The sequence below is a fragment of the Gymnoscopelus microlampas genome (assembly GCF_963454915.1).
Source record: "Gymnoscopelus microlampas genome assembly, chromosome: 17".
In the NCBI taxonomy this organism is placed as follows: Eukaryota; Metazoa; Chordata; class Actinopteri; order Myctophiformes; family Myctophidae; genus Gymnoscopelus; species Gymnoscopelus microlampas.
Genome location: NC_139954.1, coordinates 26515670 through 26539844, shown reverse-complemented (window position 1 = coordinate 26539844; position 24175 = coordinate 26515670). Strand labels below are relative to the sequence as shown.

General features: G+C 43.0%; 1 protein-coding gene across 4 annotated transcripts in view; it reads right to left on the bottom strand.

Moving 5' to 3' along the window:
• Nucleotides 1-1694: 1694 nt before the first annotated feature.
• The window catches only part of dgkg (diacylglycerol kinase, gamma), a 108735-nt gene continuing 86254 nt past the window's right edge, over nt 1695-24175 (bottom strand). For all 4 annotated transcript variants that reach the window (XM_084085265.1, XM_084085266.1, XM_084085267.1 and 1 more), the window contains 5 exons: nt 19745-19835; nt 16210-16411; nt 4213-4330; nt 2926-2986; nt 1695-1917 (listed from right to left, as the gene is read on the bottom strand). In XM_084085265.1, the coding sequence (XP_083941391.1) occupies nt 1819-1917; nt 2926-2986; nt 4213-4330; nt 16210-16411; nt 19745-19835 (571 nt within the window). In that variant the 3' untranslated portion in view covers nt 1695-1818. The remainder of the gene's footprint in view (nt 1918-2925; nt 2987-4212; nt 4331-16209; nt 16412-19744; nt 19836-24175) is intronic.

The following is a 24175-nucleotide window of genomic DNA, read 5'->3' as shown; positions in this document are numbered from 1 at the left end:
TGACAGGCATCAGCAACATTAACATGCTAGTATTTGTTATTTTCTCCTATTGATCACGTCTATGCCTTTTCTGATTAAAAGAAAAACACCCACCCACTTCCTTATTTGTAGTACCATATCATCATTTGGTGAAGTCTAGTCTAGTCTATGTAGTTTGGGGGTCTAGTGTTACGGTTTTGTAAAAAACAAAAACTTAAAGCTCATAGATAGTAATCGTTGCTATAGTGTTTGCTCAGTAACAGGGTTCTCTCCATCTTTCCAGCTGTTTAGTAAACATCTGGACCTGAAAATGTACTCTCTGTTTACTAAAGAGCAGGAGAGAAAGGGAGTTACTGATCAAACACTCTATAGCAATGATTACTATTGGAATATAGAGCTACTTAACACTTATTTGAACAAAATAATATCACTTACACCCCATTGAAGCAAAAATCAGTGAAATAAAAAATGCCCAGCATTTTACAGTGGGTAATGGCCCTGGGTTTTCACACTCCCTGCACCCTTGACATTGCCAGTTGATGTTTTGACACTATAATTAGAGCATAGAGTTTCACAGGAGGATTGATAGATCCTCCCTGAAATAGAGGGGTAATTTTAGATTCCCCCTGTCGGCGCTCTGGTAAATAAAACCCCTGGGGGCCCCCGTTGTTACACCCCAGAGGGGATTCATTTCAATCCCTAACCTCACTACCAGTGTCCTCTGGCTGGGGGTCAGGACATCTGGCGTTTTTGGTAGCCCGGCCCAGGGGTGGCTTGGTGACAGGAGCCGTTGTTGATTCAATCTGGACACGTGTCTTTTGGTATGCACCGAAGACAACAAGACACTTCAGAAACACAGCAATCCCTCATTTCAGTCCAGTCTGGTCCATTTATAACCAATTTATGTACAGTAACTGGACACCTGGCAAGGAGCTTTCCTGTCCTGAGGTCTAGCTCCAGATCATCTGCAGAATCCCTACATGTTTCCCCCATCCCAGGCCACGGGTATGCCCTACTACCATCAACCTGTAAAATTAAACAGGTCAATAATGGATGAGGCTTCTTCCTCTCCTCGACCGTGCTGTGCTTTTGGTCTGCAGGGAGGCCTGTGGAGTGAGCGCTCTTACATGTACTCACTGTTCCATTATTCATACAGGTTCTACAAAGAGATGCCATCACACCCTCATTTTCTTATCCTTCTTCAGTATCTCACCTTATAACCTAGTTCTTTCTCTGACTTGTTTTTCTCCTCGTAACCTCACCCCTCACCAACACTCACCCAACCACCCACCCCAGACCCATTTCACGATTCTTTTAGGGTTTTCCCATGCAGGAAACTGTAAGATGTTAAAACTGGCATAGAGCTGAGGGCTTGAGGTTTGGGCTGAGAGTGGCAACCTAACATATTTTTTACTTTGGCAAGGTGTTGGGACTAAAGCCACACCATGCACTGAGGACTTGGGACCATGGTCCAGAGAGTAATAAGTAGAAGATGGTGGATACACAGGAAAAGGTCGATAAACTGAGAGGCTTTCATTTCAGGAACGGGGTGGGCCAGTGGGGGGTAATTACCGTTGGTCCATTTAGGAAAGAGTTGTCTGTAAGGATATTGACGTTTGGAATGTTCTCCTGGTCGTTGTGTTCCTGTTAATGAAACTCCACCCCTCCCATCACCCACAGCGAAGGAACAGTCATCTGAGGGAGTTTTCGTTTTTTTGTGTGTATACTGTATGCAAGTGTTTGTGTGTGTGTGTGTGTGTGTGTGTGTGTGTGTGTGTGTGTGTGTGTGTGTGTGTGTGTGAGCCCATGTGTGTGTGTTGCGTTGAGGGTGTGTGCCTCCTAATCACGGCTCCTGTTACGCTTCTTGAAGAAAAAGAATGGCGTCTTCTGAGGTGGACCCAGCAACATGGGCACCTGGTTCTTGTGTGTGATCCGGACCTGTAAGATAACAAATCAACACAACACAACAGTGCGATAAAGAACAATCCTTTCGTTTCAGTCTAAAGTGTGAGTTGTGATTTCAAAGTGTAGCAAACTCCATTTCCGTCTCATCTCATGACAACTTCTGACACATGGTACACAGTTCTCTTTAGTCATTTCCTGGCTTTTCAGAACAGATAGATGTAAACATGAACTTTCATTCATAAAAAACCCACACAGGACACAAGGTATTACGCCTCCATAGAATTCTGAGAGGACAACATGATGGAATGATGGAATGTGTTTGAAAACCTGACAATGGGAAGACATAACAGTGTTTGAATGAAGAGAGTTCTTAGCTCTCATGGAAGGCTAGAGGTGTCAGGAGGAGACTGCAAGGTTTCTATGTCGATCTCAGACTTCGGACTTGACATTCTGGAAGCAGGCACAAGAAAACACATAGAAAGACGGACCATGCCACAAAAAGTCAAGGGCGCTCGGGTGGCGCAGTGGTTAAGTGCCTGCCCACCACCACGGAGGTTGTGGGTTCAAATCCACCGTGGTGCATCCGGCTTTGTCAGGAGTCTATGCTAACACAATTGGTTGGGGGAGGGAAGCCGGGCGGGGAGGGTGATATTGGTCATTGCACATACTCCTACGGGCTGGGGCGGCACTTGTCAGCAGGGCGTGTTGGGCGGGAGGAGTAGGACGAAGGCTCTACGTCCTCCCGGTGGGTGCTCCTCACCGGCAGGTGAATCAGTAGGATACAACAGCAGTGACAACACAGAAATGTGTGAGGGGAGGAGTCAATTGGCATAACGACTAAATTGGGTAGCCAAATTATTGGCTACTCTAAATTTTGAATAAAAGAAAACAAAAGTCACACAGATGCATACCTGTACATACATGAGCATGCACACACACACACACACACACACACACACACACACACACACACACACACACACACACACACACACACACACACACACACACACACACACACAACAAGTAGTTCAGTCTCACCGCACAGGGGGGCTGCATCCAGGGCTCTCCATCAATCTGCATTGGCAGTGGTCTTGACGTCCTGTATGGAGAGGGTTAGAGTGAAGAGAGTGGAGTTTAGGGAGGGAAGAAGGGGGGGTGTGGGGTGTTGGGGGGGGGGGGGGGTCAGATCACACGCACCTCTGAGGCATGGAAGGCCTGTTCACACCGTCCCAGGACAGAGTCAAACAGTGCACACTTTGTTCCCATGAGACCCAGTCCCAGACAGCACCACCCCTCCCTCTCTAAACTCACAGACCCACTGTATACACACACACACACACACACACACACACACACACACACACACACACACACACACACACACACACACACACACACACACAGAGACGCAGAGAGACACGCAGATACACACACATACTGTATATGCTTGCCCAACACACACACACACACACACACACACATACACTGTGCAGGATGTGTGTGTGTGTGTGTGTGTGTGTGTGTGTGTGTGTGTGTGTGTGTGTGTGTGTGTGTGTGTGTGTGTGTGTGTGTGTGTGTGTGTGTGCGTGCGTGCGTGCGTGCGTGCGTGCGTGCGTGCGTGCGTGCGTGCGTGCGCGCGCGCGTGCGCGCGCGCACACACACACACACACACACACACACACACACACACACACACACACACACAAAGTTAGTTTAAGCCTTTCATGCGTAGGGAAACACAGTATGGGAGAATGACTGTGATGAATACTCTTTTACTCTGGTCTATGAAAATATTAAGGGCAGCTCACTGAACAGGTGAGAGAGAGAAACTCGTGAATGTTGCCCCTTTAAAATGGTCCAGTAACTGGTTCACTGTGGATGTTAAATGGGCCGAGCATAGCAAGAGCAACATACAACATCAGAGCTAGAAACGCTCTCTTTTAGACAAAATGGTGGCAGAACTGAAAGGCGGGCCGCAGTGCCCTCAGTCCTGTCAGACAAATTATTTATCATCCCGTTTGACCACCAGTCAGTTGGTCATAGGGATTTGACATTCCTATGGACCAAAAAAGCTTATAGATCTGTTATTTTCGGTCCACAACGCTGATGTATGATGAAACATAAATTAGGCATTAGCATCCAGTTCAAATATGTGATCAAATAAATCGTAAAAAAGAAAATCTATTTAATTCATAACTGAATGAATTTTCTTTAACCCTATCTATCCCTACAGTTTATGGACAGGGCAACGGATGACAGAATGTGAAAGAATGGAGTAGAGGCAGGGAGGCAAGCAGTGGGAGACAATCTGATGATGAGGCGAACCTGATGGTGACATTGGCACACTGGGCCAGTCTGCGACCAGTTTTCAGTCCTGTGTAGATCTGACCCATCTCTATGGCACCCTCCAGCCCAACCACCTCCAACAGCTGGTCACTCAGGTCTGGGAGGAGAGAGACAGTGAGAGAGAGGTAGAGAGAGAGAGACAGAGAGACAGAGAGACAGAGGTATGGGTTAATATCATGGGGCCTTTGAGTCAATATGGAGTTGAGCGTGGGTCACCCATCTACAGAGAGGATCAGTCATAATACTTAATGTAATCGTGTGTCCTGCATAGCAAATACATTCCTCTATACTACATGTCCTAGTTGTGCATGGGTTTCACTGGCATACATGCCTGCACTAGGACTTACTACATGATGACAACGCACACTCATGTGAGACCATGTGAGTGGTCTTTCGCTTTCACTCTCCTCTCTGCCTAACAGCACCAAATCTACTGAGCAGTGCTACAAATGAAGAGGCCTGTCAGCTCCCCTTTACATAGAGTAATGCATTATCCATGTGACAACCGCCGAACTAACACAGCACAGGGCCAACAGTAGTTTAAATGGAGGATCACTCACTGGGGCCACAGTAATTGGGATGGACTGTGGTGTGTTTTAGCTGATCGGGCTCCTCCCCCTGCTATCTTCTGCTAGTGTTTCCCAAGATTGTCAGCTTCAGACCCAAAGTATAAATGTACAAAAATGAATAATGAATTAACTACTTAAGCCCTATTTAATCTCACAACATGTCGCGATGCAACCCGTTGTGAGCTTGCAGATCTATTTTGAAACAAATTTAAGAGAAAGTGAAAGTGGTTAAGTGTGTCTGTGGGTTTCATAAATGTTGAATCAAAGAAAAGTATTAACAAAAGCTTGTGACTAAATAATAACTACATTGGATCCATTTCCTGAAAAGTAACAGTTTCTGAGGTTTCTCATGATACTGCACTGATTTGGTTGGAGCCCTCTGTGTCGTACAAAACTCAATTGGCCCAGATCACATTCTGTCCAGAGCACACTTATTATGGAACCCAAAGCTGGATGAGCTGACCCACCTGAGACTACGCACTACGCTGCTCACTTACGGCGGATTTGACCACAGAATCCTGTGAGCCGATGCTGGACAATGTGTGCTAGTGACAGGGACACAATTAGACCAGGAATGATTGGGTTAAATCTCTGTCTTGGTAACCCATATTCCAGGGCTAATTATGCAGGTCAGAGTGGGGCTCTGAGACCTGATTAGCAAAGTCAGGCCGTTCAGTGGGCAGGCAAACTGGAGCCAGTTGAACACCCTAAACATATCCCAGCCCAATTTCATGGGCACAGAAAGCTGCAGCTCTCTCATGACTGCCTGCCTTGGGCCATACAGGCAGAACTGTATGGCTGTGTCTTACTGGACAGTAAGCAGTCCTATAGTACCGTATGGGTTTCAGTGTTATCTTAGCGTGTGTCACATTCTGTTCTCTACTGCAGCTATACACACTCAAAACGATACAATGCAGGTAATGGAAATAACAAAGAGCCGTGAAGAGTCAGTTCAAACAAACTAGGGTTTGCATCAGTGCAGGAGTAAACAAAGTCATCATGTGAGGAAGAGCCAAGGGAACTGGTCAGACTGTTCCCTGAGGGCCTGGTTGCCATAGCACTGTCTAGTCCTGACAAGCAAGAACTTGCAGCTCTGCCTGTTTTGACTGGAACTATAGGCTGCAGGCCTGTCTGTCTGTTGCAATGTAAACACTGTTAATAATGTCCCAATGTTGCCTGACCTAGCTTAGCCTGCTGGCTTTGTTTCAAACTCCAAACAGGAAACGGTTGTGTGTTCTTACTTTACACTGGGGAGGAGATGCCTTTTGTGCAAGGTCATGATGCAACACTGGACTCACGAGAAGGTGCTGGTGTGTGGGGTGTGTTATGTTGTTGTTCTGTGAAGCGTGGTGAATTCTCGTACTTGCAAGTCAGGATTGTAGGCAAAGGATACGTGTGAAGCCAAAATTATTCACAGTGACTGCCATTCGGATTTGCTACAAATCTTATTGTTTTGTTGTTCCTTCCCATGTTTGAAACTCTCTTGAGCATTAAAATAATTTGTCAACCATTACATTATACTGAAGCCTATCTAATGAAGTCATAGTATGAATCAAGTTATTATATAGAATACCCAGAAATTCAACAGCATCTGATTTGTTGGAATGGAAATGTAATTTAAGAAATATAGCATTCTCTTTAAGGCCACACTAAGCATGTACAGCAGCTGAGCAACATTCCAATGAGTTATCAGTATCACATATGGCTGGCTTGTTGTAGTCATTTGTGCACGATCATGTGTGTGTACGTGTGTGTGTATACATTGTTGTGTGTGGTGTTTAACCTCATGAACCCTAGTGTCCCTATTCTGGACATGTCATAATAGGTGAAAATAGCAGATCTACAGTCTCACAACGTGTTGGAATGCAACGAATTGTGAGCTTGTGGATTGACTATTTTTGGCGAATAGATTTGGTGTAGAGGGGGGAAAGGGTTTAACTAGCAAAAATAATAATGAGTTTTTCATGTACATTATCTTATTCATCTAGAGTAATGCATCACACACAGCATTGCAAGAGGAATGATAAAATGTATATTTTGGAGATTTATCATTTTCAGTAATATTGGTTTCTGGCAATCCAATACAAATTATGCATTTGTGACAATTACAGAGAAATTTGTCAGACGTTTTGCTGTTCTTTTATTTTTCCTTGTGCCTCACCTCTCCCTGCCTGAGTCTTGTGGTTAGGTTCACATTGAGCACTATAACTATAACTATAACTATAACGATAACTATAACTATTCCATTCATATTTGTTATTGTTGTGGCGTGGACATTACCATCCACTTGACTTAGAACATTTTTTAGGCTATTTTCATAGTTATAGTTCGATGTGAACGGCCCTTTAGGGTCCCAAGAACTGTATGTATTTCCAGTCTGCATTTCTCTAACCCCCACAGAGCTTTCTAAGAAAATACAATAGGATTCGGCATCCATTAATGACAAACTGGCATTTGGTGAGTAAGGGATTAAGAGGGGGAAGGGTGATATAATGAATGCACATGACAGATGGGAATTAAGAGAGGGTCTGGATGGACGGAAGGAGACAGTCTGCCGTTCTTCTGTGGCTAGAAACCGCAGAGCGTGTGGTTACGTCTACAGAAATGTGAAATGAGTAAAATGCAGTACATTTTTACTTGCTCAGGAAAGAAGAAAATGTTGACATTTACCAATGATGCAGTTCTATTCTGAGATTTCATGACAGTATCTAAAAAGCTTTTATCGACGGCATTAATTTTGAATCTTGAATACACCTCCACTTCCTCCTTTTACCAAAAATGGGCATGGCGTCGTCCCAGTGTGTGAGCCTGATGGCAGAGTAACCCACCATGCTGATTCTCACCTCACCAATGTTTCCCGCCTCATCAGAGCTCTTGTGCTTTTGACTCTCATGCAGCAAGCGCTGTTACGTCTCAGTGAGGTAGCACCCAGAATAGAACAGAACAGCCTCTTACATAAGCCGGGGCCGCAGTGCATCCTGGGATGGGATGGTGGTGCTCTGCCAAGCAGCAGGCAGCTAGGTTTGTGTCACTGCTGTGCTTCACACTCCGTAGAATGGTGAACAAATGTAGTACGCGTGCATTGCGTACGCCCATGCGTGTTCTGTATGCGATGACACACCTACACATGCATGTACGCAAGCAAGCTCGCACGCACACACGCGCACACACACGCACGCACGCACGCACGCACGCACGCACGCACGCACGCACGCACGCACGCACGCACGCACGCACACACACACACACACACACACACACACACACACACACACACACACACACACACACACACACACACACACACACACACACACACACACACACACACACACAAACCCCCTCTAATTTTCATGTCTCTCATGTGTTATTGTCAGGGAAAAGAAGAATATGTTGTACTAATAACAGTTAATCATTAGTTGCTTTATTCTATCTATTCAAGTAACATATATATAGTTAGCTTCTATATGGGTTAATATTACTAATATTATTAGCTCCAGAGTCAGTTGGCGGTTTAAACAGCAAGCTCCTTTTTCAATGGAGATTCAATGGACAATATACATAAATGTATAGTTCCGCCATCACGCACTCTTACTAATCAGGATATCCCTAAACTACTTTTTTTCACTGTGACTTCTTTGCCGCAGTCACAGTGTGATTTAGTCTAAAATTATTGCATTATATAAAAGCAAACATTCTAAATCAGAAGGCAATGTACTGTATATATTATATTGTTCTCTCATAGTCCTGTACATCACATATGGGGAAATACATATAAAACCCAACACAAACACAATATTTATATTACAGAAGAGAGCTATAAGAATAATACATGGATTACGGATTATTATGAACCTACTAATAAACCTTTAATTAAATGAAGTACCTTAAAATTTGAAGATCTAGTAAACTTAAAAACTGTTAATAGCATATAAAGTACACGATAATCAACTCCCATTCTGCATTCAGAAACTGTTTGAAACTAAAGAGAGCTGGTATAAATTGACACATTGACACATGTTTAAAACAACTAGGGCCAGAACAAATATTAAAAAGCGATGCATATTTGCAAAAAAAGATAACAATAGGTGTGACAATGAATTAAAAATGTGCAGCTGAATTAGCAAATTCAAGAAAATGCTACCAAAGTTTAAAATGTATGTGGTAAATAAATATAAAACGTTATTATATACAACAATATTATGTAATATTTATACAATTTACAGAATTATTGGCTGTGTTTTGTTTTGTTGATTCAGCAAGATGTTGTATTCTGTGATTCTGTTCAAGTTTTCTGTTTTATATTAAAAGTAAAAAGGGTTCAGCCTACACTTTTTTGGTCTAGTTTTGTTTTTGTTTGTTGTATGAAGTGTCATATTTGTACATGGCTAATGACTGAAATAAACTATTATTCTTACAACTGCTATTACTACTACTACTACTACTACTACTAGTACTACTACTACTACTACTACTACTAATTAGTGTATGATCAGGTCAGACTGTAGCCTAAACATTAACCACTTGAAATCCAGCATCCATATTCTGGGGGGAACATTAGCCAAAAACAGCCGATCTACAAGCTCACAACATGTTGTGTCAATGGAAAAAAATGGTCCAAGTACAGTTGTAATTTAGGTCCGTTTCACTGAGAATTTAAGTGGTTAACACATGGAACCTGGAAAGTTTGGGAGAAAAATATCCACCGAGTGAAAATGCTGCTGCTTTCTCCGCTGTCAAGGTAAAGAAACAGTGGTTGGTCACAACGGCACTTTCACAGACTGGCTTTTCTGGAGCTACTCTGACATACCCTGTTTGGACTGCTTGTTAGCATCAAGAGGCTAGAAATGACAGCTCGCTGTTTCTACTGACACCCTGGAGCTAATATTCTCTGCAGACCTGCAGATGTATAAGAGGCAAATCATATTAATAAAGCATAGGTCTGAAATCAGTGAACTTAGCCTTCTAACCAGTTTTAGAATTAGCGTTATACAGATACAGTAGGGTCACTAGAGGTCCACATTAACCTTTCCAACAAATCTCTCAGCTGCTCACCACAACACAACCCTTTTCTCTCACGGGCTATGATAAAAATGGATCATACCAATCATAACTTCCTTGGAAGAGCAGTTCAGTGCTGCATTGTATTGTCATCCTGGACTGGTGCACCTATAATTATAGTACACAGTGAAATCCTCAGTGTTAATTTATCCATTTGGAACTCAACAAGTGTACAAATAAAACCAAATGGACCCATTGGGTTACACTTGTACACTCTCAGAGTTAAATTAACACTCAGGATTTTACAGTGGATGTATTTCCTTCCTCCATCCGCTTGAACCACCCCCAACCCCCCACCGCTCCCAGGCCATCATTGTATGAAGGTGATCTGAGCTGCGGCAGACGGAGGAGAAACTGGACCTCACCTCCCTAGCAACACACGGAGGTGAAGGTATATGTGAGCGGCGCTCACTTGGCCTTTTGACAGAGTGCGCTATGTTACAACGACAGTATAAAAATACACCATGTGCAACCCTTCAGCCCGTCACTGTCAAACGACCAGTAAAGGTTTGACGTTATGAAGCTGCAGTTTTTATTTCTCAGCCAGTCTTGTCAAACAATAAAAATTCCATGGGAACTTTCTGCCGGGGGGAAATGACAGCCATGGGAAAGTACAGACAAGAGCCGTTCTCATCAGCTTTGACAGACTCTTTAATGATCTTTTCTGCAAGTTCTTATACTGTCAGAAGGACACGCCAAGCATTCATTGACTTGGAGCACATGTGTAGGAGGTCATCTCACTCCCCTAATGTCCATCCACTCTGAGGCTGTTTGATATAGCTACTGTACTAGTGACTGTGCAGTACAGGGTTGGGGGAAATCAAAGTAATTATAGACTCTGCTTTTCTGTCGTGTGAAAGGAAAACAATAAACGCTCCCTGGCTGCTGAGGGCCTGAAATAGCACTCTCCTCCATCATGGAGACACTGACAGAGCTAGAGTGTTGTGGGGGAGGACATGCAAGGGGTGGGGGTGTGTGTGTGAGAGAGAGAGAGAGAGAGAGAGAGAGAGAGAGAGAGAGAGAGAGAGAGAGAGAGAGAGAGAGAGAGAGAAAGATGGGGGATGGTGAGAAGAGAAGATAGAGAGAAAAGGAATGAGAAACGAATGAGTCACTAAGGTGACAGAAACTGGGGAACCTGGTCACCTGAAATAGTGCACCTCTATAACCTCGCACCAATTTAACCCCACGGACAAAAGTCACCGCTTCTCCACTTATTTGCACTTGTGAGTCAAGGGGGTGCCTCTGCCCTCGCACCGAAATATATCGGTGTCAGACTGTGGCACATCTACTGTATGTTTGTGCTCTGCGCTCACCCTCTCCTGTAAAGGAAGTTGAGGAATTTGATCCAGGCGCTGAAAAGGAAATGAACTGGGGAGGGGAGAGATGGAGCAGAGATTAAGATTCGAGGTGGAGCAGGGCATGGATGGAGTTCGCCACCGGAGCTGCGTACGTATATCCTTTTCCTGTCAACGCCTCCTGGCCAGAGTGAATTTCTCCTCCCCCCCTCTGACTGCCATTCATCTACAACTGACTGACAGGGACTGAATCTCAGGCTTCAGTTCAGTTCTACCACACAATTTTACATTGTTTCCTCCACTCCATTATGCTTGAAAACTGAAGACAAAAAAATAAACTTTTTAAAGTCAAGAAGGATTTTCTATTCCATCCGGTTGCTAAGGAATGTTGTTTATGAGAGCTGGATATAAGATGCAGCACCTAAATTTAGATCCAGCAAGAGCAGATATCTCAGTGAAATGTTTGCTACCAGCCCTCTGCAATGTGTATCTGTCTTAAGCTGTATTTTCTGTCCATGCAGTAGAGTCTACTGCTTGCTCTGAGTTGTCTACTCTAGACAATCTAGTAGACAACTCAGAGCAAGAAACAAAGTAAATCAGAGGCTTAAGGATTCATCTCTGAGGTCAGAACCACCCAAGGGTCCTTTCGCTCACTTACCGTAACCTAGCTGATTGCATTATCTGCAGCAAAGAGCTTCAAAGGCATGATCTTGTTGCGGGCAGAGCAAACAACTGTCATTAACAATTAGTAGTAAGCCGTGCATGCAGGCACGTTAAGACACTAGGAGTCAAGCATGTGCGCACTCACACACACACACAAACGCACACTGGCACACGCATATGTAAATGTATCTATAGTGGGATAAATACACGACAAAATGTGCATACCTATGCGCACACGCACGCGCGCATGCACACACACACACACACACACACACACACACACACACACACACACACACACACACACACACACACACACACACACACACACACACACACACACACACACACACACACAGTCTGTCGGAGAAACTAGAGATGCCCTACACTGAGATTTGTTTCCTTATAGGATTAAAGAGCAAAGAACAAATTTAATGAAGGTTAAACCCTGTGGGACAACTCTGTAGCACAAAGATGCCCTCGCACACATACTTGCATGCACAATTGCCTTGGCATGCACACAATCTCAGAAATCCAGAAACTATTTGCATTTTGCTCAAAACATACATTTAGAAAAGCAAAGATTTCAACTGAATTAACACACAATACAGTAACTACAAGAACTGGAAGGGAAGGTAAGGGAGGCCTTTGTTTTTGTGCCATTGGGGATAATGGTTGCAAGTAGTTGCAAGTCGGAACCATCTGCGACAATGCACGCCCGAGCGCATCCTCCAACCAGAGGTTGGATTTAGCACGTTTGGGACAGAGCTGCGGTGGTGTAATGAACCACCGGGAAGCAGCAGCAGCTCTGTGTTTCCTCCGACGAGGTCGGATGTAACGTGAGCAGATCAGCATCTCACTGTGCTTCCTACAGTTTGTGCATAAAAGACCCACGCAGCGTCCAGAGAGGAGCCTTGTAAGACCAGCTCTCCTTCTTACCAATGTAAGTGGACAATGCAACGTAGTCTACAACACACGCTATGTTTTTTTCCTCAAATGCCGAGATAACATACGTCTGCTTCTGCTCTCGTGGAAATCAAAGAATCAAAGTGTACCCACCTGGGGCTAATCAGTGCGTGGCCACCACGGGTGATGTGTCTTAAAGAGTATCCATGCATGTCAACTGCCTCGTGGGGTCAGTAATAATTTGTTTTGCCATTTTTTATTAATTTGAAAAACATTGTACAAATAGCCGATCTACAAGCGCTTTTCTCTTCGGCTATTTTCAATATTTTAAAAAGTTTGTGTAATATGTAGGGTGGAGAGACGGTCTTGACACGATATGAACATTCATTTTAAGAAGTCTTTTTTTAAATAGCATTACAGAGTTTGTCTATATAAGGAACCTACCACTGAAAAAGGAATGCAGCAGGGTACTCCTAGCATCAGATTATATTTTGGAACGCAACACTAAGTCGTCAGAAACGGTATTCATTAACTGTAAAATACGTCAATAAATACATTTCCAGTGCCTCCGGTGTGTTTACTAATGTGTAGAGAAGTTGTCAAAGAACACATTTATGGTTATTGTGAAAAGATATACCAGTGAAAGATTATAGAAAGAAATTGTTTGTATGCTGTGTAACTTGTAAAGTTACACAGCATGACATTAAGTAGTCATAAGCAGGATAATGAACATTGAGGCGGTCATTATTGAGGAATAAATCCCTTCAGGGTTATTCAAGACCCCTCTGCTTGGGGTTTATTTCTCAATAATGACCACTTTAGCTGTTCATCATCCCTTATATATCTTATACAGACTATCTCTCTGTGTGCATGCCTCGCCTGTGTGTGTGTGTGTGTGTGTGTGTGTGTGTGTGTGTGCAAAACTCTCCCCTGTGTTCTCTGGCTATAAATATGTGGGGCATATGGACAGAATGTCCTGTGGAGTCAGAACCTTTGGCCTGAGCAGTAAGGGTAGGCAGTGGTGCCAGCACAGGACAGGAGATGGCCATTGGACCACTGGGGGTGGGGTCGGTTGCTTAGCTGAGAGGCTAGGAAGGTGACCGCATGGTGATGTGACTGGAAGTTACCGTACAGACAATGACATCCATCTGAGTTTGTGTGTTCGTGTGTGTGTTCAAGGGTAGGGGTGACCAAACGTAAGCACACGTGTGTACTGTATGTTCTTGAATATGCATTTACTCACAAAGGCATTTATATGTGTGTGCAAGCACATGGAAAAGTATATAGATACATAAGCACACGCACACAAAAAAATGCCTGGATAAGCTCCACTCTCTCCTCTCTCTCAGGTGTACAGCTATTTTAAGCTATTTTATTTGTCAGTATTTGTTATTATTGCCATTAATAGCTATACTGTATAGGCCATTTGTTGCTATATGCTATTTGCACTGCTATTTAGCTTTTTAACTTAACTTATATTTTTGAGTGGTGCCAACCACTCCTACATTTGACTTTGTCCGTGTGTCCGTACTGTATGTCCGTTCGTCCGTATGTTGCTGATTGTTGCGGATGCAACCAGTTACACTTTCAAAGGCACCACTCTCTTCACACTGGGTGTGATTTTTGAGTGGTGCCGAAGGCAACCACTCCTATACATGACTTTGTCCGTGTGTCCGTATGTATGTATGTATGTATGTATGTATGTATGTATGTATGTATGTCCACAAACATTGATGACAACATCAATACGGGAGTCAATACGGGGCTCATCAAAGGCACCACTCACTTCACACAGGGTGTGATTTTTTTTTATAATTGTTGAGGAAATTGGTTGTACAACAATTTCCCTGTGTGCATTGCTGCTGTAGTGTATGCGTATGAGACAATAAAACACCTTGAACACCTCTCATCCTCTCCCTCGCTTTCATATCTCTTCTCTCCTGTCTTTCTTTAATGTTTTCTCTACTGTCATTTTTTTCATCCTCTGCTTCTCTTGTTGTGCCGCTCTCTTTCTGGTACAGCATAGCCCTGGAGTCTCCATGGAAACAAGTTTCAGCACAGTCAGAGGAGATGCAAAGCGGTGAATTGAAAGACACAGAAAATAAAGGATGAATAAAGTACAGGAGGATTGGCATGATGTTAGGATATATGGGTGAGGGTACAAAGTAAAGTTCTGCATATGTCATGGATGGGCCCAACTTTTGAAAAACTGCCGTCTGACGTCCACTGATAAAAAAAAGAATTCTTCACTTTTTGATTCCCTGTGAAATATAAATATCCTCCGTAGTGACAGCTGAATTATTCCCGAACTTTTTATTGCATAAAATGACAGGACATTATAAAAACGAATTCAACTGACACAGTTGCCGGGAACAACATAAACTAGAAAAATGTGCTCCTCGGAGCACAGGTCCCCGCCAGGCCAGGTAGTAGAAGTCAATCTTAGCCAATCAGGACGGAATATGAAAAATCAAACCGACCCGTTTTGATCACATGACAGAGATAAAGTGAACCGATGTTTGGACAAAATCTGTAGGAGTAATATTAAAAAAAATGTTTTGCAAAAATATGCCTCCTGGTGGCACTATAAAAGGCCGATGTGAGTGTGCGCGCACAGTTTCATCGGTTGATCGGGCTAAATGTGCTGGACAGACGGACGGACACACGCGCACATTCATCGCACACGGACATATGGACAGACGGACAGACAGGGGGAAAACGTCTGGGTTGTTCAATTATTTTATGTGACAAATAATAGCATGTCCTGTTTGTTTGACAAAACAACACGAAAGAACATTGCCAATAATACAACTCTCCTCTCCTCTCCTCCCTTTCCCTCCAATGTTGGAGGACAATTTGTAGAAATCTAAAATAGCTGTTCAGTTGCTGCCACTGTCCTTGAGGTAAGATCTGCCAGCATAGCTTGTCCCCAAGGTCTAAAGGAACAACGAACAGTCTTCTTACGAGCCCGCAGGGAGCAGAAGGACTGTATACGTCCATGGCAGGACACAGATAGATACTGACATCCAACGCAACCCCTGCTGCCTGGCGACACTGTGAGGTCACTAAGCACTTTACCGTAGAGTGTTCTGCAAACACTGAGGTAGATGTGAAAACAGATCCACTGGCTTGTGGTCCCAAACTGTTTCCCTTGGAAGTGCACACTAGTAGTTGAAGTGTACACTCATTTGTTCCATATGCCAATGCTGGCCCAATAGTGGGGGGGGGGACAAGACTTCTCTTTATAACTGTATAAATGAGCTAATGTTTGGCCTGCTGTGTTTTGGCCATGAAAGTGTCAGCGACACTGTCAACACACAATAGATCTTTTGACACCCCATAGGGCTCCATTCAGACCATGGATGGAAAACATTCAATCCATTTAGTACGACAGCAGAGCCAAGATTTAGGCCCTGTGTGGCACCTGGAGTCATTCTCTGGTGTGTATGTGTGTGTGTCCTTGCACTTTTCGCTTGACTCACCTTGCACACAGAATTTGAGCCCCTTAGCGTCTGTGACAGTGCTGGCCGGCATCCTGTCCGGAACCTTCTTGCTCATGCGGTTGTAGTTGCGCCTCTTCTTGGTTTCGCCCCACAGGTTGGAGCCGCCGTGCATGCTGGGAATGTTTAGGACAGCGATGCCCTCCAATGATGTATTACTCAGGTCCAATATGATCCCATCGCACTGGGGACAGAGAGAGACAGGCAGTGAGGAGAGAGAGCAACAGGAGAGAGAGCAAGAGAGACAGACAGGGAAAAGCAAAATAGAAAAAGAGGAGAGGACGATTCATTATGAAGAAACACTTCAGATCTGAGTTGTTTGACAGGCTCAAAATGGCTCAAAACTGCAACCTATTAAAGCAGAATACTTAACACAGCCCTGCCATAGCATAACAAAGGAAGTTCCCACAGAGAAAGTTATACCTCCAAGATGTGGGACATGATTGTCATATCTTTATTCACCCTAACGTTAATAACGGGGGGGGGGGGGGGGGCTTTTATCTGTGAAAAAATATGGATGCCAGGTTAATGTGGTTAACTGATTAAATAAAACTGGGCTGAATAATAGGGAGGCTAGCATTTCACATCGTACTGAAATCCTAACATTGAATTAGAAATGAAAGGAACATTTCTTTTATATTTATGGATTATATAACCCAACAGAGGCAATGCTGATGCTTCAGCAAATGGATACCTGGAATGTCAGAGTTGGACAGCATTAAAATGTCACGGAGCACAGAGACTTTACTCACTTGGCCCAGCTGGTGTATCATGGATAACAGCAGGGGCAATTGATTTGCCATGATATGTTACATGGACAGAAGCTGAGTATGTAATTCCAAGAACCTTATAACAGAGGAAGATAGCTGTAGAATAGTAAACAATGACCGCGTTCCCCAAAGAGATGCGTAGAGATGCTGCGTAGAGATGCTGCGCAGGTCCTACGAAGGGTCTTACGTGCGTCCACACAGGCTGCGCAGTACCTTAGCAGGCACGTAAGATCCGGGTTTTCCTAAAGCGATTTTAGCATGTGCGTAGCCTACGCAGCTTGCGTAAGAGCCTCCTACACAGCTGGGACACGGTGAAACCTACGCTCTACCCTCATTAGTAGCAGCTGGTTGTGCCCTACGTGCTATCTAAACTGGCTTCGGGAGACACCATCGTCGTAGGTTCTCAAGTGCACAGCGTTACGTGTCTTCTAAAACTACATTCGGGAAACAGCATGCACGTATCCTACTCCTGGGAGAGGCTGTAGCCCTGAGTGCTGTCCTACTCAGCAGTTTGTTACGAGCGCACACACACACACACACACACACACACACACACACACACACACACACACACACACACACATATATAATTTATACATACATATATACACACACACACACACATATATATATATATATATATATATATATATATATATATATATATATATATATATATATATATATATATATATATAAATATATAAACAACGGCACAAACAGCTGCTACTAATGAAGATAGTGCGTAGCGGGGTTGCTACTACAGCTGCGTGGAGGCTCTTACGCAGCTTCTAGGCTACGCACGAGCTGAAATTTGTTTGGGAAACCCGGCCAATGTAAGAACAGATCAAGGTCTATAATAGCGCAACACTGAGATCAGAATAGAATTCCATTTGGCACCGTTTATCCAATTTGTCAATGTTTGTCAAACTCATCTGGAGTCAACAGACTTTAAACCAAAGAAAGAGAATAAACAACACCTTGCCATGACTCATTGCCCACCCTTGATGGTGGCAACCACAAATGATGCCAGAATGAACCACACAACCTCAAGCAGACAATAATGTGGTTGTTGCTGGACACACACAGAATATACACTCATGCCTACACACAGAGACACACACCTACAGTATGTATACACAGAATAACGCACGCACGCACGCACGCACGCACGCACGCACGCACGCACACACACACACACACACACACACACACACACACACACACACACACACACACACACACACACACACACACACACACACACACACACACACACACACACACACACACACACACACACACACACACACACGCATTCAGTACATCACTTCTTCCTTTCATTATAAATGTATTCCATTTCCACAGGGCATAGCATAATTATGACTTTAGTATAATTATATCTGACAAAGGTCTGTAACTTGCGTGGTAAGTCTTGTTAGACAGCTCTGGGCCATAACACTGTAACACTAACAAGGCTGGCAGTGTAGTTCAAAATAACACCTTCTTTGTAAACTGGTAATGATTACCATTTAGTCACTAAATGGTAATCATTACCAGTTCACAGAGATCTGAGGTGGGTGGTACTAACAGGTCATGCTCTCTAGCTGAACTGTAATTATTAAAACATGCCACTAGCCCCTAGTCAACATTAATTGTGCTTGTGAATGAGTGTCTAGCCGAGAACAAGAGAATGTGCAAACTTGGCAGTTCAGAGCTCCAGCGCCTGATACTGATAACATCTTTCTGTATACTGTGGAGTCACCTCTAAAGTTGAACAAATTGTTATCACAAATTTCTGTTAGAACAAAGCACTTCCATATCAAGGCTAGAGTTTGTGTGCTGGTGAATGCGTGAGTTTGTCTGCGAGTATGTGTGCTTTTGTGCATGCATGTGTGCATTATTTATTCTTCCTTTTTTGTCTCGATATGCTTCTCAACCATGCCATTCAGACATATTCTCTAAGTTGAGCATGTGATTTGGAAATGGAAGCCACTGTTACCTTTGAGGCTCACTGTGTTCTGAGCACAAAGGTGACAATATTGGCAGAAAGAGGCAATCAATGACATTCTGAGTCTGAGAGAGCTAAGAATAGCCCCACTTCATTCATTTGGGAAGTGTACAGCGTAAAACCCTTAGTGTTAATTTTACCACATGAACCCTAGCATCCTTATTCTGAGTCAATGACATGATGACATGATGACATGATGTCATAATAGGCGAACATTCACGTGAACATTAACGTTATTAGTCTGTAGATATGCAATTTTTGGTTAAGAGATTTGATGTCGAGGCAAAAAAGACCCTACAAAGTATATAGGGTTGAAGTGGTTAATTTTTAGTGTAAATGGACATGGCCCTGTGAGGGTCAAACTTTTACAGTTTTTGAGTTAAATTAACACTGAGGATTTTACTGTACGTACTTTATTATAATTCCCCTTAAAGCCTGAAAGAAACTTTAACAGTTGGATGTAATTGAAGAGACTGTTATGTCACTGTAGAAAGAGAGAGACATCAGCTTGTTGACAGGCAGTATAAATGCTTGTTTATCTTTTGCTTCAGCAGACACGTTTAGTTTTCCCATCCTCAGATTTGACTCATCACACACCATGTGGCTGAATACATTCCTGTTACTTCACCTATCACTTTGTGTGACACTTCTCCCTTACGGGTCCATTTGGTTACATTTGTATGCTCTCAGAGTTAGATTAACACTCAGGATTTTACAGTATACCAAGAAGCCTCACCTCCACCTCTATACATTCGTTGAGCTTCTTGCACGTAGCAGATATGGTCTCAGTGGTGCCAAACTCGAAGTACCACAGCTTGTTCTTCATTCTGTACAGGAAAAGGTGGAAAAGGAGAGGGAAAAGACAGTGACATGAGTCCTTGAACTGGCACGCAGTGGTGGAAAAAGTACTTACATGTCTTACTTAAGTAAAAGTATCAATACTGCATTGTAGAAATACTCTGTTACAAGTAAAAGTCCGGAATAAAAAATGTACTTGAGTAAAAGTACAAAAGTATTGGTATCAAAATGTTCTTACAGTACCAAAAGTAGAAGGTACTCATTAGGCAGAATGTCCCATTTCACAAGTTTTCAAATGTATAAAACGTATACAAATCTTTCAAAAATAGCAGATCTACAAGCTCACAATGGGCATTGGGAGCTTGTAGAGTGGCTATTTTAAAATGGCCAAAATGTTTATTCTTCTGCCTACACATACATCATGTCCTAGTATGAGCGAATAGGGGAAGGGGATCAACGTCACGTGATGCCTTTGTTTAGCCCCAAAAAACGTCAGCTGTCCCGAAATCGGGCCAAACAAAGGTGATTATTGGTGAAAAACCCGGATGTGTGTCTCAAAGAATAGGGCTGAAGTGGGTAATGTATGTTTTGTAATAATAATCAAAATCTACACAGTAACTAGTAACTAAAGTTTTCTACTAATTGTAGTTGAGTAAAAGTATGATATTTGCCTCTGAGATGTAATGGAGTAGTAAAAGTACTGAAAAGTACAGATTTTTCTTAAATACTCCAGTAAAGTAAGACTACCTCAAAATTGTACTTGAGTAACTGTACTTAGTTACTTTACACCACAGATGGCACATAATATTCACAGGTCTCACTGCTGCACACTTTCAGGCTGCATATGTCAACCATGTTGTAAGCCCACGGCAAGGTCTCTTTACTGTGTGAATGAGCACATACTGAAGCTGTCCAACACCCAAATTCATCTCACGTCACAAAACTGACAGCATTGGACAGTCGATGACCGCTTGACACAGGATGTTAAAACACCCCAAGGCCCTTTCTCTGGAGGCAATTTTGGGGTAACAGAAGTGCTCTTTGGGTAAAGAACCGCAAAGGGTCGACACCAACAAATAAGTGTTGCTGCAGTCCCTGTATGCCACAGCTGGTACGTATGACAGGGCTGGAAAGGCACTGGAGGAGATGATAAAATCATTCATGGTAAATGTTATTGTGTGTAAGGAAGAAAAGAAACCTACAGACATAATGGCCCGAGATGCAGGTTAATTTCTGCCTCATAGGCCAGTTTTTTGTCAAAAGATAACTGAGGTTGTTGCCATCTTGTCTTCATTGGTTACACTTTTGTGAATGACCAATGGTTGAATAACACAGCATACAGTCAAGGTGAAATCTCTGCTTGATGTTGCCGTAAAACCTCAAATGCATTAAGACACACACGCACGCACGCACACACACACACGCACACGCACACGCACACACACACACGCACACACACACACACACACACACACACACACACACACACACACACACACACACTCTGCCCTGATGAAAGATTAATGGAGCGTGCAGCCAGGTTTTTTTAGACAGACGGGAGTGGGGTGAATCACTGGCTCACTGACTGACTGATGTGAAGGCTCAGCCCCCTGGAGGTTACCTGATACACCAGGAGGAATCTGAGCACAGCATCTGACAAAGGAGAGAGGGAGGGCATCTAACCATTCATATAGTCAGAAGTCCTCCATTGTTCAGCGATGACTGGACCTTATAATCACCACTTAACGTGTTTCACCCTTTGTTTGGCTCGCGTAGAGAGACATTGTGTTGATGGTGACCCCCGTAGTAGATATATCGGCCATTATTTTCTACGACATCGGTATCAATGTTATATCTGTCAAAACACTAATCACTGTCAGTGATGCGACTCTCCAATATTGGGATCGGCATGGAGTAAAAGAATCCGACATTGGTCGGGCTCTGCTTCTACCACTTCTCCTGCTGACTAATAAAATCCTGTTCTCACTCACTTGAAATGCCTGCAATTTTAGGTGTCCTGTGGAAATGTACGCTGATTTTGAATGCCGGCATATTTCGTACCATCAATGTCACGTCACCCTGTGAGAATGCCTGCATTGTTATCCTGGCACATGAGTGTGAATGCAAAAGCGTCACTTTACCAGTACAGTGTGTCATGTTGGTCCTTACATAAGAGATTTTAGTTCTATGAACAAAACAATGTTGGTGTAAGAGATTCGCTGGGAAAAGGCACTTGGAAATAGAGAAAGATTGTGTGTGTGTGTGTGTGTGTGTGTGTGTGTGGGTTTGTGTGTGTGTACTGGGGCGAGCCAATCGCACAGTGAGGCTGCCTGCAACCCGAGGCGAAAGTGTGAATGCTTCCTAAAAGAGCAACTGTAAGATATTATCTCAACAAAAACAAGAAATGACTAAAGTCATAATATAGCCGCCAGCGGCAGGCTTTTTTGCCCCAATCTGCAGCACAAAATGTAAAAGTGGTCTTTAAAATGAAATCTCAGCCATTCCAATGCAACCAAAATAACTCAACAGAGAGGTTCATCGGTTGGCTACCAATATAAAGGATGTGTGTGTGTGTGTGTGTGTGTGTGTGTGTGTGTGTGTGTGTGTGTGTGTGTGTGTGCGTGTGTGTCGCAATGTACTTGTGTGAAAGTACAATAGTATTGGTATCAAAATGTACGTAAAGTTCCAAAAGTGAAAGTACTAAAATGTTTGAAAATAGCAGATCTACAAGTAGGTATTATACTTGTAGGTGTGAAATAGGGCTAAAGTGTTAAATGTATGTTTTATAATGTAATGCACAATATTTGCCTCTGAGATGTAGTTGAGTAGAAGTAAATTAAATTTGTATCAGCAACAAAAATAGTTAGCCTAGCCTACTTATGCTTAGGCTATGAAAGTAAAGTGCAACCCTAATCCTAAGTGAAACCACCTTTCAGGGTGAAAATGGCGCAGCCTCGCTTCTCCATCTAAACGTGCAATACAGGGGAATCCGCAAAAGTGTGATGTTATGTGTCACGTAGGCTGACTAGGCTCTCTTGCATGAGTGAAATAAGCAGTCAGTTCTATGAAAACAAAGCCAAAAGAAGCGACTAGGCTACATGAGCAGTAGCACAGACTAGTACATTGGCTATTTGAAAATAGCATATCTACATGTGCGCAAAGTGTTGCATTCACAACGCTTTTTGAGCTTGTAGATCGGCTATTTTCAAAAAGATCTTGAAAAGAAAAAGTTAAAGAATATTTGGAATATATATATATATATATATATATATATATAATATATATATATATATATATATATATATATATATATATATATATATATATATTATATATATATACATATCTATACATATATATATATATATACACACATACATACGAGCAGTAGCACAGACTAGTACATTGGCTATTTGAAAATAGCAGATCTACATGCTCGCAAAGTGTTGCATGCACGACGCTTTTTGAGCTTGTAGATCGGCTATTTGCAAAAAGATCTTGAAAAGAAAAAGTTAAATAATATTTGGAATATGTATTTATATGTATATATATATATATAATATATATATATATATAATATATATATATATATATATATATATATATATATATATATTCTGTCAGTCATTGTACGTATATTGTAATGAATTGATTACTGCAACAAAGTAAGGATACAGCACTATTGTTACAACTTGTGCAACTTATTTCAACTTAACCACAACAACAATATCATTATGTGCATGCAAATATGCACTGAAGGGCAGAGCAGATCACTCACTCCAGACCGTTCTTTGCGATCCGGGGCGACCGTGTTTAGGGGCGAGGCAGAACGGCACTGGTCGCTCACCCCAGACCGTTGCGATCAGGGGCGACCGTGTTTAGGGGCGAGAGATAGTGAGTTGTGGCTCGTTGAGTTTTTCGGAGCCTCAACACGTATGTTCGTCTGTTAAGAGGTGTAATGTAACTAAGTACATTTACTCCAGTAAAGTACAATGATTGTGAGCTTGTAGATCGGCTGTTTTCAGAGTATTTCAGACAGTATGCGCGTGTGTGAGTACTCTGTGAGACGGTGATTGAAACACACGTTTCCTTTGTGCTCATCTTGCGCTAATGCACGCAACTGTTGCGCCAGGTTGTATTGTTGTTGTTTCGCATAAAAGCGTGCATCTGTTGCCAGTGGGGTGCTCCTTCCATTCCGACATCTCACCACTCCGACTAGTGGCTTCCGCGTGCGGTTAGGGTTAGGGTTAGGTATAGGGTTAGTCAACGTCGGAAAGGCGACATGTCGGAAAGGAGAAATGCACCCGTTGTCAGTCAACAACACAGCCAGGCTCTCCCCAACTCCTTTCGCGTCTCTACTCTCTACTGG